Source organism: Papio anubis, chromosome 16 (genome assembly GCF_008728515.1).
Source record: "Papio anubis isolate 15944 chromosome 16, Panubis1.0, whole genome shotgun sequence".
Lineage (NCBI taxonomy): Eukaryota > Metazoa > Chordata > Mammalia > Primates > Cercopithecidae > Papio > Papio anubis.
Window position 1 is genome coordinate 71,208,960 of NC_044991.1, and position 17,096 is coordinate 71,226,055.

The window sequence follows — 17,096 nt, forward strand, 5'->3', positions numbered from 1 at the left end:
CTAAGGAGAAGAATGGGAACCAACAAAGGACATACAGAATAAATGGCCTGTGATGTTGAAGGACCAGTATCTCTGGTGTCCTAGAAGCCAAGTGAAGAAGTTTGTTCCCAGGGAGGAGGATGCACTAATTATATCAAATTCCACTCATAAGGTCAAGTAAGATGGCCAGAGGAAGACTGAGCATTGACCACTGGATTTAAGAAGATGGAGGTCATTGATGACCTTCCTAAGCAGTTTTGGTGGAAGTGGGATGAAAACATGATTGGAATGGGTTTGAGAAAGAATGAGTGGAAAGGAAGAGGTAACTCTTCCCAGATTTCCTGTAAGATTTTACTGATATTTTAAACTGGGAAAGCTCTCACGAATTGGCATCTCTTTCTATATTTTCATGAGAATGCCAGTGGTAGAGAGAAAATTAGGCACCTTGGAATGGCCAATTTGGTAGGAAAATACTGGGTTTGGAGTCACAAGACCTGGCTCTGAATCACAACCAAGATCTAGCTATGTGACACCTCTACTCTCTAAGCTCCATGTCCCTCATCTGCAAAATGAAGATAATCACTTCTCTACAGAACATGTATGAATTAAATGGAGAATGTATATGGACATGCTGGGCTCAGTGCCTGGCACATAGTAGGTACTCAGGACAAGTTGTTTTGTGTTCAGTGTCGTGCATGTAGGATTTGATTGCATTCAGAAGAGGCATGTTCATGTTTGCATGCTTAGTTATTTTTAAGTGTGCTAATTGCCTCTTTAAGTGAATTGTCATAATTGTGTGATTCCAATATTTTGAGGCAGCATATGCTTATTTTTCCAAAAGGCTTCTGGTCAATTGGGCCAGTTCCAGTGGATTGAAGTTTTGTTTTTTGACTGAAAGGAATGGACTTGAGCAATCACTTAGCATTCACTGGGCACCTGCTCTGTGCCAGCACCTATTGTAAAGATGCTGAGGGACAAGGAGGGAGGTGGCAGTCAAACACAGGAACAGCAGGTGGTTGAGGGGTGTCTAGTATGTTGGGAAGGACAGCTGTGGTTTGAAACTAGAGCCTGGGACATTCCCCCATTTTCCGTGCCCATTTATTGTGTTGTCATGAGTCGTTACTGTGCACTGTGCTAGGCACTGATGACAAGACAATTAAAGGACTTCCCCAAAGACACAGAATAAGTAAACAGCAGCTCACTGGCTCAAAATCCTCATTCATGAATGTTCCTAACTCACACAACACAGGTCTGAGCACCACAGGGTGATGTGTGTCTTCAGCCTGACCACGAGATGGGCTGGGAGCGGATTTTCTTTAGGTGGCAATAAGCCACAGACGTTGTATCACCCCAGAAAGTGGAGTCCCACTGCTAGCTTTCCATTTCAGAGTCACCACCTCCAGGAAGCCTTCCCAACCGCTCTGCCCGTTCTAAGGCAAGACTCTACTCCTTTGATGCTTCCTATACAATCCCTTGTGTGTGTGTCCCCCCATAGTATCAGAGTATTCATGACCACCTGCAACCATTTTGACTCTACTTACCTTTTGCTTGTGTCCCTGTCCCCCATATCCCAGTGTGCCACTGTTTACTTATTCTGTGTCCTTGGGGAAGTCCCCACCATCTCTGAAACTCCAGATAAGGGCAACAAGGATAGCAATAACTAACACTGACATCACTGACTGTGTGCTCGACATTGTCCTGAGAAACTTACATGTTATTGATTTGTTTACTCTTCATAGCAGCCCTGTAGATACATACTGTCATTACCCGCTTTCTCACACATGAGGAAACTGAGGCACAGAGAAGGTGTTTTAGTCTGTTTTGCATTGCCATAAAGGAATACTTGAGACTAGATCTTTTACAAACAAAAGAGGTTTGATTGGCTCATGGCTGTGCAGGCTGTATCAGCATGGCCCCTGCATCTGCACAGCTTTGATGAGGCCTCAGGAAGCTTTTACTCTTGGCAGAAGGTGAAGCGGGGAGCGGGCATGTCACATGGCAGGAGAAAGAATGAGAGAGAGAGGGGAAGAGGTGCCAGTCTCTTTAAACAACCCGCTCTTGCGTGAATGAATAGAGCGAAAACTCGCTCATTACCACAGGCAGGATCCCAAGCCACTACTGAAGGATCTGCCCCATGACCCAAACACTTTTGGCTTAGCCCCACCTGTAACAGTGGGTCACTTTTCAACGTGAGATTTGGAGGGGATAAATATCCAAACTGTATCAGAGGGTAAGTAATGTACCCAGAGTCACACACAGGCAGTAAGTGGCAGAGCCAGTATGCAAATCCAAGCTGCCTGGCTCTTAACCACTGCACCACACTGCCTCCTGTGTGATAGGGACAGTAGTTCCCACCTCCAGGGCAGTTATGAAGCTTGAGTGAGACGCATGTTTATGGCGTCCACCCCAGGACCTGGCTGGCAATTCAACTCTTTTTTTTTTTTTAAGATGAGGTCTCACTCTGTCACCCAGGCTAGAGTGCAGTGGCACAATCACAGCTCGCTTCAGCCTTGACCTCCTGGGCTCAAATGATCCTCCACCTTAGTCCCCGAAGTAGCTGGGACTTCAGGTACATGGCACCACACTCAGCGAATTTTTTTTTTTTTTTTTTTTGGAGAGATGGGATTTCACCATGTTGCCCAGAGTGGCCTCAAACTCCTGGGCTCAAGCAATCCTCCCATCTTGGCCTCCCAAAGTGCTGAGATTACAGGCCAACTTATTGTTTCTGAGCTCTTATTTTGTGTTCCGACTCTGTGCCAGGTTCTGACCGAGGCACTGGGGATATAGGGAGTAAAACTCACATTAAACATCAGACAAATAATCACACAAGAAGTCAGTTAACTACTTATACGATGAGTGCCTCCAAGGAAAAATTCTGGGCGATCTTGGGTGTGTGAAATGGGGTTTTATCTACCTTGGAGTATCAGGGAAGACATTTAAACAAAATCTATTGTGGAGAGATGAGTAGGAGCCATGGGAGAGACAACGTGTGGTGGGCGGAGCAGTCCAGCAGAGGGAACCACATAGGGGAGAGCCCAGAGGCAGGAGAGGTCACTGTGGTTAGAGGGGTGGCGGGGCCAGGCCATGCAAGGACTTCCAGGGCTGAATCTGGGACTATGGACTTCATCCTGAAGGCAGTGGGGAGCTCACCATTTGATGTAGGATTGACAGCCTGTGATGATCATCTTGATAGAGACCACTCTGGCTACAGAAAGAGAATAGAGCAGCCCAGAATGACCAATGAAAAGGGCTGGTAAGAGGTGGTGGTGGCCTGGACTAGGATAGCGGCAGTGAGAGAGAAACAGATTTTAAAGATATTTTGGAGGCGTTTCATTGGATTTGAGAGATGCCGGAGGGTGACTCCCAGGTTCGTGGTTCTATGAACTAGATGGAAGGTAGTGTCACTTGATGAGATGGGGAGGACACAGGGGCACGGCAGGGGAAGGGGTATTATGATCAACAAATGAGAACATTGACTGGGCATGGAGGGGCTCAGCCCTGGAGCTCAGATGAGTGACCAAGGCTGGAGGGTAAATGCAGCACCTAGATGAGAATCGAAACCCAGACTGGTTGAGGTCCACCTGGGGAGACAGCGTAGGGCAGGAAGAGAGGGGAGTTCAGGACAGCCTGAGGAACCCTAGCATGAGAACAGAGAAGGCGAAGGTGAAGCAGGAAGGTGGGCACGGTCATGGCCTGTTCCCAGATGACTGTTTGCTCATCTGTGAGATCATCCCACTGCAGCCCTGCAGAGGGAGGCAATGAGCAAAGGGCCATATGGGCTCTGGGTCCCGGTGGTGGGTCCCAGGGTGGCAAGGCACTTACCCTCTCAGTCTGGTCTACCACTGTAAAGGGTAGTGTAGGGTTCCTCCCCATGGAATTTAGGTGTCTTGTGCTTTCTGCCATTGCCACAGGCTGTACGCACACCCAGCTATCCCCACTGCTCAGTGACTTCACCCAGCAGACACTTGGGACTGGCCACCACCAACCAGGTCCTGTGACAGGCTCAGTGACCTTCACTATTTTAACACACACTCTTGACAAACAATACGGTGATGCTAGAAGATGTTATTTCTTACATGCTATTGTGGTTTAGGTTTCCCCCCACCTCTATGTATATTTCTTGATTGATTTAAGATTTAGCACTGTAGGTAACAATATATTATGTAGTTATACAGTCTGAAAGAGCTAGAAGGAAGATATTGAATGTTCCCAACACAAATGATAAATGTTCAAGATGCTGGATATGCCAATTACCCTGATCTGATCGTTATGCATTATTTGTATCAAAACATCACTGTGTATCCCATAAGTATGTACCGTTATTTTATGTCCATTTGAAAAATGAAAGAAAAAGTGTGAAAAACATTTACCTTTAGATTTACCTTTGATATCCTTCCTCTGTTCTGGAACATTCTCAACTATTATCTCCTCAGTTCTCCCCTGACCTATTCTCTCTCTCTTCTCCTTCCAGAATGCTGATTGAACAGGCATCCATTAGATACTCTTACTCTGCCTGCTGTGCACATAAACTCTCTTTCATATTTCCTTTTTGACCCTCTATGCCGAACTCTGGATAATTTCTTCTGAGTTATCTTCCAGTTGACACATCTCTCTTCTGCTAGGTCTAATCTCTTCCAGAGTGTAGAAATGGAAGAATGACTCCTCAAGCCAATGTACCCTTGGTACTAAAACTCCAGCAAGGACAGTATGAGACAGGAAAATTACAGGCCAGTCACACTTGTGAACCTGATACAAAAGTCCTAAACAAAACATCAGCCAACAAAACCCAACAATCTATAAAAAGAATAATATGTCATGACCAAATAGGGTTTATTCCAGGAATGCAAGATCGATCTACCATTAGAAAGCCAAATTACATGTTTACTACATTAACTGAATTGAAGGAGAAAGGTCATTTGAACCTGTCAGTAGATGCAGGGGGAAAGAATTTGGTAAAATTGAAAAGCCGTGCACGATTCTAATAAAGCCACACACTTTGACCCACCAGGAGGTCCCTCAGCTTGCTAATGAATACCTCAAAGAAGCCGTGGCAAATGGCATCCTTTGTGGTGAAATATTGAGCTCTTTATGGTAAGGAAAAAGGCCAGGATGTCTGCTCTCACCATTTCTATTCAGCGTTGTCCTGGAGGTTCCTGGACAGTTTGGCAAGGTGGGAAAAAATAAACAAGGAAGTATTGGAAGGGAAGGTGCCCAGGTGACTCCTGGTTTCTTGCTTGTGCTCCTGTGAGGATGTTTGTGCCATTTACCAAGATGGGAAAGACTGAGAAGCCCCGGGCTGAGTGTTGGGAGCACAAGAGAAAATGGCCTGGCTTCCTTGGAAAGATCACCAAGAATGGAATCAGGACACGTCAGCTCCATTCCCAACTCTTCCCCCAACCTTGGATGGACTGCTTTCCTCCCTGGACCTGAGTCCCCGTCTGTGAAATGGGTGGGCCGGAAAGATGGATCCAAGGTGGGCTGTGATGGCCAGATCTGGTGGGAAACCAGAGAGAAACAGGGGAAGCTGGCCCCCATTCTCCAGGAGGGCAGGCTTTTGTGTGCAGAGCCTCTGGTGGGAGGAAACATCTGTTTGGGGATAGGGCAGGAGTCTGACCAAGTCAGGGCACTGTCTTGACCCTCTGCCTTTGCAGAGGCGTCATCCCTTCTCTCCTTTGCCACGGGGTTGCTATCGTTATTGTCGTTGCTGTCATTGATGTTGTTGGGTGTGTTCTGTGGTTGTAAGGCACTGACCCCCACCAACATGTCTTTTTGATGTTTTAGACCTTCAACAGCCAGAGCGAGAACAACGAAGACTATGAGATCCCCCCGATAACACCTCCCAACCTCCCTGAGCCATCCCTCCTACACCTCGGGGACCACGAAGCCAGCTACCACTCGCTGTGCCACGGCCTCACCCCCAACGGTCTGCTCCCTGCCTACTCCTATCAGGCCATGGACCTCCCAGCCATCATGGTGTCCAACATGCTAGCACAGGACAGCCACCTGCTGTCGGGCCAGCTGCCCACGGTGAGTCCCTGTCACCTGCTGCAGTTCCTGCTGATGACAGCAGGGAGGGGGTTGAGAGGGAAGCAGAAGAATGTTGATGCTTTGATAAGAACCCTCTACTCATGGGCAGGGTCTGGGTTCAGCAGGTTGCTTGCGTGGGAGTCTGTGGGACACGGCGGGTGGGCATGGAGAGAAATCTAATGTCAGCACGCTCCTTCCTTCTGGAGCTCTGGGTACAATATCTCGGTATTGATTTGCATTATTTATTAATAGGATAATCTCATTTTTATTTTTTAACAGTTTTATTGAGGTATAATTTATATTCCATACAATTCACGCATTTGAAGTATACTACTTAATGGCTTTTCGTATATTCACAGAGTTGTGTGACCATTAACACAATTGATTTTAGAACATTTCATCACCCCATAAAGAACCACTAGCTAGGCACAGTGGTGTGTACCTATAATCTCAGCTACTTGGGAGGCTGAGGTGGGAGGATCACTTGAGCCCAGGAGTTCTGGGCTGTAGTGCACTATGCAAATCAGTTGGCTGCACTAGCTTTGGCATCAATATGGTGACCTGCTGGGAGTGGGGGACCACCAGGTTGCCTAAGGAGGGGTAAACTGGCCAAGATCGGAAACAGAGCAGGTCAAAACTCCCCTGCTAACCAGTAGTGGGATCGTGCCTGTAAAAAGGCACGGCACACTGGGCAACATGGCAAGACCCTATCACAAAAAGAAAAGAAAAATGTTGTATTGCCAGGCACAGTGTCTCACGCCTGTAACCGCAGCAGTTTGGGATACTGAAGCAGGAGGATCGCTTGAGTCTAGGAGTTCAAGACCAGTTTTGGCAACATAGCAAGACCCTGTCTCTACAAAACAAAAAAATTAGCCAGGTGTGGTGGCATGTGCCTGTAGTCCTAGCTACTTGGGAGGCTGAGGTGAGAGGATCACTCAAGCCCGGGAGGTCAGGGCCGTGGTGACAGAGTAAGACCCTTTCTCAAAAAAACAATGGGAAGAAACATCATATTTTTGGCCGTCACTCCCAACCCACCCCCTGAAATCTTCAGCCCTAGGCAACCACTAATTGACTTTGTGTGTTTATAAATTTGCCTATTCTGGACATTTCATAGAAATGGAATCATATAATTTAAAAAAATTGTATCTTGCTTAAGCTGCCAGAGAAGAGGGTGATTACTGAGTTAAAGTTCATGGGATAGGTAAAAATGTAGCAGACAGACGAAGGCAAGAAAGAACCTTTCCCAGATTAGGGGAATAGCAGGTACAAAAGGAGGGCAGCAAGGGTGCTCGTGCCATGCTTGGGAATGGTATGTGGTTCATTCTTTTTATTGGGATAAAGAGGAAGGACCTGGAGTGAAGGAGAGAGAGAGGAGATGAAAGAGCTCAGCAGGGCCTGCATCATAAGGGTCCTGAATCCCATTCTAAGGAGATATATATCCTTAGAATGGCTGATTTGAGGCCAGGCATGGTGGCTCACCGCTCTAATCCCAGTACTTTGGGAGACCGAGGTGGGCGGATCACTTGAGGGCAGGAGTTCAAGACCATCCTGGTCAACATGGCAAAATTCCGTCTCTACTAAAAATACAAAAATTAGCCAGGCATGGTGGCACACACCTATAATACCAGCTACTCAGAAGGTTGAGGCACGAGAATTGCTTGAACCTGGGAAGTAAAGGTTGCAGTGAGCCGAGATGGTGCCACTGCACTCCAGCCTGGGCCACGCAGCAAGACCCTGTCTCAAAAAAAAAAAAAGTAATAATGGCTGATTTGAGCCATCAAAATCTATAGAAGTATGGTAGAGCAGTAGAGCATTTTTTTTTTTTAATACCATAGAAAAAATCTCCTTAAGGGAATTCTAGTGCTGCTTCTCAACAACTGGGACTTGTGTTTATTTTTGCTATTTTTCCCTTCACACTTAATATTACGTACTAGTCATGACTCTTACATTCATTTTTAAGTGACAGGGACCAAACTCAAACTTATGCAAAAGAGTCTGAAATATCCAGGGAGTGGATACGGGGTTTCAGGCATGGTTCAATCCAGGAACCCCACCAGTGTCACAAGGCCCATTTCCACACAACAGGCTTGATGGCTGCTGGCAGCCAGCATCTTCCCTGACATCTCTGGCAGAGAGGACCATGACAGCATCGCTGGACAGACCACTACGTCTAGGAGGAAGCAGTTCACTATTTTGTCATCTTGAGTCACACATGCACCTGTGGCACAGGAGGAGGGCTGCTTAGTTGATTTTCCTAGCAGAATCTCATGGTTTGGGGTGGCTTGTGTCTACCTCTACCATGACTCTTCAGAAGCCACAGTCAAATCTGTGGCCCAATTCTGGCAGACCCCTGGGACCTTAGGACGTGGCTTTGTAGTCAAACGATCTCAACTGTATTTTGTTTATTCTTCTTTTATTACCACCAAACTTCCTTGTTTAAAAAAGCTGGTGTCCTCTGTGTAATTTTGTAAGGCACGTCACATTTTTTTTTGTTTGTTTTTGAAGCTAGGTGGGAAATAAAAGGAGACAAGGAAGGGAAGGAGGATGGGAGGAAACCAACTCGAGATCCACATTTTATAGTGTTTGGTTCTCACGAAAGAGTTCAATGAAAATGGATGCTCCTTTCTCCAGAAATTTTTTCCTGCTGGGTCCATCAATAATGCAAGTCCTCAGCTTCCTCTTCTGTCTCTCAAACCTAGCGATTCAGACTCACACCGCCATGTCTGGAATGGTTTTAACCCATTTATGCCTGAAGTTGCAATTTTTTGAATTTTTGCATTCAGACCTTGGCAATGAACTTGAGCAGTAGGTTATAAATAACTCCCAGATGCTTAGCATTTCAATAATGGAACACTAGGCATAAATGGGTTTCCAGTTCGTTAGAATGTTTGTACCTTACTTGCTTACCGGGCTCATTTTCTAGCAGGAACCTTACTGCTCAGGACCATCCCTGTTTGGGATTTATGGTGATACAAGCGAGAGCAGGGTCAGGTGAGCACCTTGTCATCTGCTAGCAGGGATGTGGTGCAGGGGTGAGCATGGCTACAGTTTGGGGCCACTGTGTCGCTGCCTTTGGTACTGGGGTGAATGGAGGCAGTGTGGGGTGGTGGTTGATCCCTGACACCCGAGTTAGATCCTGGCTTCACCTTTGAAGCCTCGGTTCCCTTGTCTTGGAATCATAATCGTACCCACCTGAAGATTGTGATGAAGTGTATCAGAGATAATGTATGTAAAGTCTTAGCAAATGTCTGGCAGAGAGTAAACATTCAATGAGCATTTGCTATTGTTATTTGTAGTAAAAATGAATTCCCACTGTAACTAAATGGCAGTGTTTTCCCTTAAGTCTCATTTACCTAAAGGAGCAGACTGCAGACACCCTCAGGTACATTTGTAGGGCCACCTCATTATAATAGCTCTGATCATTACAAAGCATGTTATCTTTTTATCAAAGATGACCCCCTAATCTCCCCTCCTAGGAAATGCTTTTGTTGGGCTCTGTCCAAATAGGCACTCGCAGTCGCTTCCCAGATTTTCTTTAAAACTAGCTCATGTTTAAGAGGCTTTACAAATTCAGATAGCCTTAATTCTTCCATTAGTCAGACTTTGCAAGGGTTCACTGAATTTTATATTCCCTCTTTATGTCATGAAAGATAAGCCAAACTCTATTACCCAGGGGAGGGCACCCGGACCAACTGGGAAAACCAGATAAGAAGATGTACATGCGTTGGGACTATCTGGTGAAGAGAGACAAGGGGCTCTTCAAGACGAAGTTTTTAAATTCATCTGAACCACAGGACAAAGGGGCGTGGCTTTATGTGCGTGGGCATACACGCTACGTGGGTGACGCTGGAATTGGTGTTAACACCTGCTGGGTGTCAAGCACCGTGCAGAGGGCTTTCAAATGTTTTCTTGCATAATCCCCCCAAGAAGCAAACTGAGGGATCGTGATAATACTATCATGAAGGGATGGAGACCCCAAGGTGGCAGGTGATTATATTAGTGTGCCACGGCTGCTCTAAGACATTTCCACCAACTTGGGGGCTTAAAAAACCAGATTTATTCTGTCACACCTCTAGAAGTCCAGAGACAGTCTCCTTGGGCTGAAATCACGGTGTCGGGAAGAACTCACTTTCCCCAGAGGCTGTCGGGGAGAACCCAGCCTTGCTTCTCCTCCGGCTCCTGGGGGTTGCTGGTCTTCCCTGGCTCGTGGCTGCATCATTCTGATCTCTGCCTCTGTCTTCGCATTGCCTTCCCTCTGTCAGCAAAACTCCCTTTGCCCCTCTTCTAAGGACATTTGTGACGGCATTTAGGGCATTTGGGGATAATCTAGGATAATCTCCCATCTCAAGATCCTTAATCACATCTGCAGAGACCCTCTTTTCTAAATACAGTACCATTTACAGGTTCCAAGGATTAGGACCTGATATCTTTGGGGGGCATTTTTCAACCTACCACAGTGATCCTCAGCTGTGTGACAGCCTTCATTGAGCACCCACTAGGTTCAGGCATTGTTCTAGGCTTGGGACCTACAAGATGTCCTTGAGGGACGCCTGGTGCCGATGGAGAGAAGGTGAAGAGCCGATTTCTAAACTGTGGTACATTCTCTAATAGCATCAGCGTGTGGTGCTCTGTGCCCGGAAGAGGCCCCTTAGATGTGGGGTTATCACTTCCTAGAGGAAGTGTCCCCTGATGCAGAGTAGATTCTGTAAGTACTTTGTGAATGAATTACTGTCATACAGCTCCTAAACGGCAAGGTCAGAATGCAAACCCAGCTCTATCCCCTGTCATCCATCCACCTCTCAGTTTTACCAGATGACTGAGGGATGGTGCGGCCGGGCTGCAGAGTCACAGGTGGTACAGAGGATGCGCTGATGGCCAGGGTGCTTCAGGCATTGTCTGCACAGATTGAGATACACTGAGGATGTCATCCCTGGAGAGGCGGGCAAGGCCAAGGCATTTGACAGCCATCTCATAAATGCCAAAGCCCCTTTGGCTCTGATCCCAGAGGCCACCAATTCTTTCTGGTCCCCTGCCCTGGCCCGTTCAGCCTTGCATGCATGTGTGGGAGTTAGTCTTCTGGTTTAAAGGTATGGCAGCTAGCAGGAGTCATGTACAGTATTGGAATCGAACCCCTTTTACAAAATTAAATATGCTTAAGGTTTCTCCCTCCACTTGAGCATCTTAACTGATTAAACATTCATTTCCAAGACAAAAAGAGTCAATTTAGTATGAAAGATATATTTTGCCAGTTTAATTTAAAGTACTGCACCTCTGTCTGACCCTGATTTTCATAACTCAATAATTTTATCCTGTGTTGATTGTCTCATTTCGAGAGAGATATTGTATGTATAAATCAGTTTCTAAAATACCCAAAGAAACTCGAAGAGTGGAATTTATTAAGCTGCTTCTGTTAAGTCTGAAATCATTTATTTTGGAGTCGTGCTTGGGAAATGTTCGAGCTTGTGCTCCTGGCTTACCCAGGAGAGGAATTACCCTGGAAGATGACAGAGTTGGACGTTCCCAGACAGATTCCTGGGGAACCTGCACCTTTTGTGAGACCAGAGAAACTCCTGGGAGAGCCTCGGGCAGATGGAGGCTGGACCCAACCAGAAATGAATTCTGGCAAAGCTCCCCCGACAGTAGCCATAGATTCTGGCGATCAGGGAAATGTGGGTTTTTCCTGCACCAAGCCCTGTGGGTCCCTGGAGCTGTGTGGTCTTGCTGTGGGACTCACTTAGTGCAGGAGAGGTATGCAGGTGTCATTCATGCATTCTCCTCCCAGCTTTGACTCCTGTTTGCTTTCTTTGGGATCTTGGACAAGTTACTTCTCTCCCAGCCGCAGTTTTCCTATCTATGAAATGGGGATTGGGATTTCAGCTCTGGTGAACTCACAAATAGGAAAATGGGTATAATTGTTTTGTTAGCAGTGATGTACTAGACAAGTACATGGATTTGAAGTTCAATAGTCCCCCCACTACCAACATCACACATACCACTGGCCTAGGGGGGCTCAAATCCTATCAAACGCAGTACTTAGTGCTGTGTTTCAGATCCTTTGTGCTCTAGGTCCCTGTCCCAAAGCATCTTGCCAGGATAGGCCCTTCGTGCTGCTCACACAGGGCTAGGGGTTGTGGCCCAGGGTCCCCCACCCCAAGCGAAGAGCCTTTCCATGCTGGTGCTCTGAGCTAGGCTGTTGGGAAGGGGGCTGAGCTGTACCTTCGTTGCCACTTGACCCCCTTGCTTTAGAGATGGTTCCTGTGCCCAGAGCCTGGGGGCAGGGCTTAAAATTTGGAGTGGGGACTTGATCCTGGGGGCAGGGCGTTGGACTTAGGGACAGTGTCTGGGTATTGACTCTGGGAGATCCTCGATATACCTCCTAACACCTCCCCCATTTTCTTCCTATTCTGAACTATTCCCCTCCAATCTCCTTTCTCTCTCCTCTTCCCTGCCACTTTCCTCCTCCCCAAAGAGGGCATGGTCTATCCCTGTTAGATTCTCACAAGTTGAGACATAGGAATGCCCTCCTGAGTTACAGGCACAAGGAAATAAGACTCTCAACCCTTGGTCCTCTGGTCTTCTGAAACACAGGGGGCAGTAGGGACCCCCTAGTCCAACCTATTCGTTTCATTACTCTTAATACATAACATTTTTGGTTTGGTCTTGTCTTATGATTGTATCAGTTAGCTTTTGCTGTGTAACAAACTACCCCAATACCTAGTGACTTAAAACAATAAATTCTTATGATTTCTCATTATTCGGCAGGTCAGCGAGGTAGTTCTTTTGATCTGGACTGATTCAGGTGATTTCTGAGGTCCAGCTTACAGCCTGCCTGCAGCTGCTTATTCTAGAATGGCCTTATTGACATTGCAATGGTTGACTCAGTGTCAGCTGAGACCAAAGGAAAACGATTTGGTCACTCTCATATCTCATGATGAGAGGTTTGTGTCTCAAGGCTGGGCATCGTGGCTCACCTGTCATATCAGCACTTTGGGAGGCCAAGATGGGCAGCTTACTTGAGGTCAGGAGTTCAAGACCAGCCTGGCCAACATAGTAAAACCCCATCTCTACTGAAAATACAAAAATTAGCTGGGCATGGTGTCTTGCACCTGTGGTCCTAGCTACTCGGGAAGCTGAAGCAAGAGAATCACTTGAACCAGGGAAGCCAAGGTTGCAGTGAGCCAAGATCATGCCACTGTACTCCAGCCTGGGTGACAGAGTGAGACTGTCTCAAAAAAAAAAAAAAGCGGGGGGAGGGGGAAGAGAGATGTGTGTCTTCTCATCATATGGTGGCCTAGTATCGTTCACATGGTGTTGGACACAGGGTGCCCAGGGTAGCAAGAGAGGGTACGCCCCAATGTGCAGTACTTTTCAAACCTCTGCACGCATCCTGTTTGCCCCTGATGCATTGGTCAAAGCCTGTCACATGGCAAATCCCAGAGTAAGGGCTGGAGAAATAGATCCCACCTCTTGAAGAGAGAAATGGTAGAGTCACATCGTAGGAGGGTGTGGACGCAGAGAGGCAGGAATGTGTAGCTAATTTTGTAACCTACCGTGATGACATTTTGGGTTTTCTCTGTGCATTTTTGGTTTCTTGGCATACAGTATCATCTAGTAGTCAGGTGCATAGGCTATGTGGTCAGGCCGACCTAAGTTCAGATCCCAGCTCCCCTCCTCGTTACCCCCAACGCTGTGACCCAGAGCAAGGGGTTGATCCTCCCTGAGCCTCGGTTTCTTCATCTGTAAATGGAGATGTTGTTACCTGCCTCATAGGAGTTTATAAAGAGTCAGCGATCCGATGCAGGTGAAGTATCACACGTAGGCAATTGGTAAATGTAAGCTGCTCTGTTTATTACTTTATCCACTTCATTGACAGAGTTGGGGTGGCTTCAGCCTCATCTCTAAGTTTATCCAGGCTGACCTGCTGGTTACCAACTTTGTCGGAGGCTGAGGTGGCTGGGGATAGCAGGAGGGCCCCCAGCTGGGGACAGGCAGGGGAAGGCATGTTAGTTACACTAGGACCTCTGTCAGGGCTTAGAGCTTAAAAGCAACAGCGAAGTGACAGTTCCACTGCTTGCCAAGAAAGCGGGGGCCCAAGATGCAATGCTTCTTGGCATCGTGACCAAAGGAAGGATCCATCTTAATCGAAGCAGGGGGTTACCAGGGGCACCTCTGAGTTGGGCTTGTCCAAGGTGCCATGTTTTTGTCTAACGTCCCTCTGGGGATGGAAGTGGGGGGAGCACTGATCTCCCAAACGGGTCTGTGAGGGTCCTAAACAGTGGTAACCAGAGACCCAGGGCTTCCTTTGTATTTATCAGAGTCCAGATGAAACTCCTGGCCCCTGTTTTTCAGAGGCAGTAAGCGAAAGAAATACGTCTTTTTACATTTTATAAAACTCAGAAAAATGGCTTTAAACAGCTTTTGCTCCCCTACTATAATTATTTATTTTCAAACACTCCTGCAGGGGACTGCTCCGTTTTCTTACCCTGAACTCCTTTTTCTCATAAATGAACCATCACTTCAATAAATCATTATGGAAACAGAGACTAACACCGGCTCTGAAAGGTTGAAAGATTTATGTAACACATTTATGTTTCCCATTTTCTCATTCTGGTACTCGGCTGCAAAAGCTAAGCTAATAAAAGCTGCTATTAATATTTCTTGTTGCCTAGCAACCCCAGAGCGGGAGTAATAGCTTCGGCTAGAAAAATAGATGACCGATAAGGAAAAATTCAATTCTTTTATTATCTCAGGGGGAAATGGCCTTTTACTGGAACATTATGATGTACGAGTGTGAAGTTGAACACAAAAGATTTTTTTGTATGTGTTTGTTTTTCTATTTTTAATGAACATTATTTTACCTCCACTAACTCTTTTAGGGCACTTCTCTTTTCTTTCGTAAACCCCCCATCCCATCCCTCATGCTTAATTTAGCAGCTATAGTAGTTAAGAATCTGTCAGCATTCTTTAGTTTAAAAATGGTTTTTGCAAAGGTTTACAACTCGGTCATAAAAATTCACTCCCTGTTAAAACTCAGGCCAGTGATAAGCTAACACACTGGCTGGTTTTCCGTGAACAGGATCACGTTTGTTGACGAGATAAGATTCATGGTTTTCCCTATAAGAAAGGTCGGAAAGGAACAAAACATGCTCTTCTGCATGTCCCAGTTTTCTCTGGAACCAGGGACGCTGTCTCTTTTGAGAACTGTTTGCTCTGCGGTTTGGGATGTGTTCACACTGGGAGAGGAGGGGGCACAGATATTCACTGAGAACCTGCTCTGCAGACTCTTGGCGCCATTCCCTCCTCCCAGCACCCTTTAAGCTAGGAACCGTTAGGGTACCTATTTTTCAGATGCAGAAACTGAGGCTTAAAGGAGCCAAGGGATCAGGCTGAGGTAGCATCTCTTTTATTTTGTATTTTTTTATTTTTAGTAGAGACAGGATTTCACCATGTTGCCCAAGCTGGTCTCGAACTCCTGAGCTCATGCAAGCCGCTTGCCTCAGCCTCCCAAAGTGCCAGGATTACAGGCGTGAGCCACCACACCTGGCCCGAGGTAGCATCTTAAAACCATGGTGTTTCCCACCTGTGTTCTTTAGCACCGGCGTTCCCAACTTTGGCACCACTGACATTTTGGGTAGGATACTTCTCTGTTACTGGGGGACTCCTGTGCCTTGTAGGATGTCTAGCAGCATTCCTGGCCTCTACTCGCTATTCCTGGCCTCTAGTAGCGCTACCGTAGTCAAAATCAAAATGGAAAATGTCTCTAGACATTGCCAAACATACCCTGGGAGAAAGTCACCCCTGGTTTAGAGCCTCCGCAGCTGTTCGCTCTGCTGAGAAGGCTGTTCCCCCTTGTCCACCCAGTGAACTCCTGTTCTTGTACGAGGACCCAGTTCAGAAGTCATCTTCTCACATAGGCTGCCTGGATGCTCTGGGCCGGAACTAGGGTGAGGCATGTGCGATTCGTGCCTCAACCATAAAATTTAAGGGTGTGTCCAAAAACTCAGTCATCAAGATAAAAATAGCATTTTAATGAAATATTTTGAAAAGGCAAGATTAACACAGAAAACCATGATGAACAACATATCAGAAATGTAAATTAAGGTGGGATCAGTCTGAACTCATGGCAATATGTAGTTGTGCATTTACCAGCGGCGGTAAATGCCCCTGGATGGCCTGAAGGCTGAGCCGGGGCCTTGTGTCTTTCTCTGGCCCCAGCATCTAGCAAAGGGCCTGGTTAGCAGGTGGCCTTCAATGTCTGTTTGTTAATTACTAATGAATGGGAGAAGGGAATTACTTGTCCAGGGTCACATAGCCAGAAAAAGGATAGAGCTGGAACTTGAACCTGGGCCTCTGACTCTAAGCCCAGTGCTCCCTGCACCTGCCTGGCTGAGTATGAGTATTGGGTGAACCTTTGTTGTCTGCTGAGTAGCGGCCTAAGCTGCAGAAGATTGAAAGATGCCCTGGGGTGCTCACTGTCTAGGAGTGGCGGGCAGGGAACAGCGGCCGTGATTTCAGCTTGGCGTCAACCTGACTTTCCTTGTGGCTGTTATTTCAGCTTCACCACCTCGGTGCCAGGCGAGAGCTGACGTGGGCAGCTCAGTGCCCTGTGGAGCGTCCCCAAGAATGTCACAATGGCCAGCCCCTTGCAGCACTGCTCATGCCCACGGGGCCAGGTGCCTCACCTTGGCCTTTGAAGGTCAAGAACCACACCTTATTTGACCTTGTATCCTCTCAGTGAACTTTTCCTAAACGAATGGGTGAATTATTTATAACTGTCATGTAACATTTATTTAGCAGTTACTATGGAACTGGCACCTACTTAAACCCTTTCTATTTATAATCTCACTTAATCCTTGACCCTGAGAAGGAGGTACTGTTATTGTTGCCATTTTACAGATGAGAAAACAGAGGCACAGAGGGGTAAATGACTTGGCTACACAGTTATCAACATGATGGTGCCAGGAACTGAACCCAAGCAGCCCGACTCCCCAGCCTGGGCTCTCCATATCTAGCCTATGCAGCCTTCCAAAGTGAATCAGTGAATGAGCAAGGCAGTGAGCGGGACAAAATGGAGACCCGCTTTATCTGCC

General features: G+C 46.8%; 1 protein-coding gene across 7 annotated transcripts in view; it reads left to right on the top strand.

Annotated features, from left to right (window-relative positions):
* Positions 1-17,096, top strand: part of TOX2 (TOX high mobility group box family member 2) — a 157,246-nt gene that overhangs the window by 85,301 nt on the left and 54,849 nt on the right. For all 7 annotated transcript variants that reach the window (XR_001891849.3, XM_021921034.2, XM_031656783.1 and 4 more), the window contains one exon: positions 5,761-6,006. Coding sequence is in view for 6 of the 7 variants with exons in the window: in XM_021921034.2 (XP_021776726.2) it covers positions 5,761-6,006 (246 nt within the window). In the remaining variant the exon portion in view is untranslated. The remainder of the gene's footprint in view (positions 1-5,760; positions 6,007-17,096) is intronic.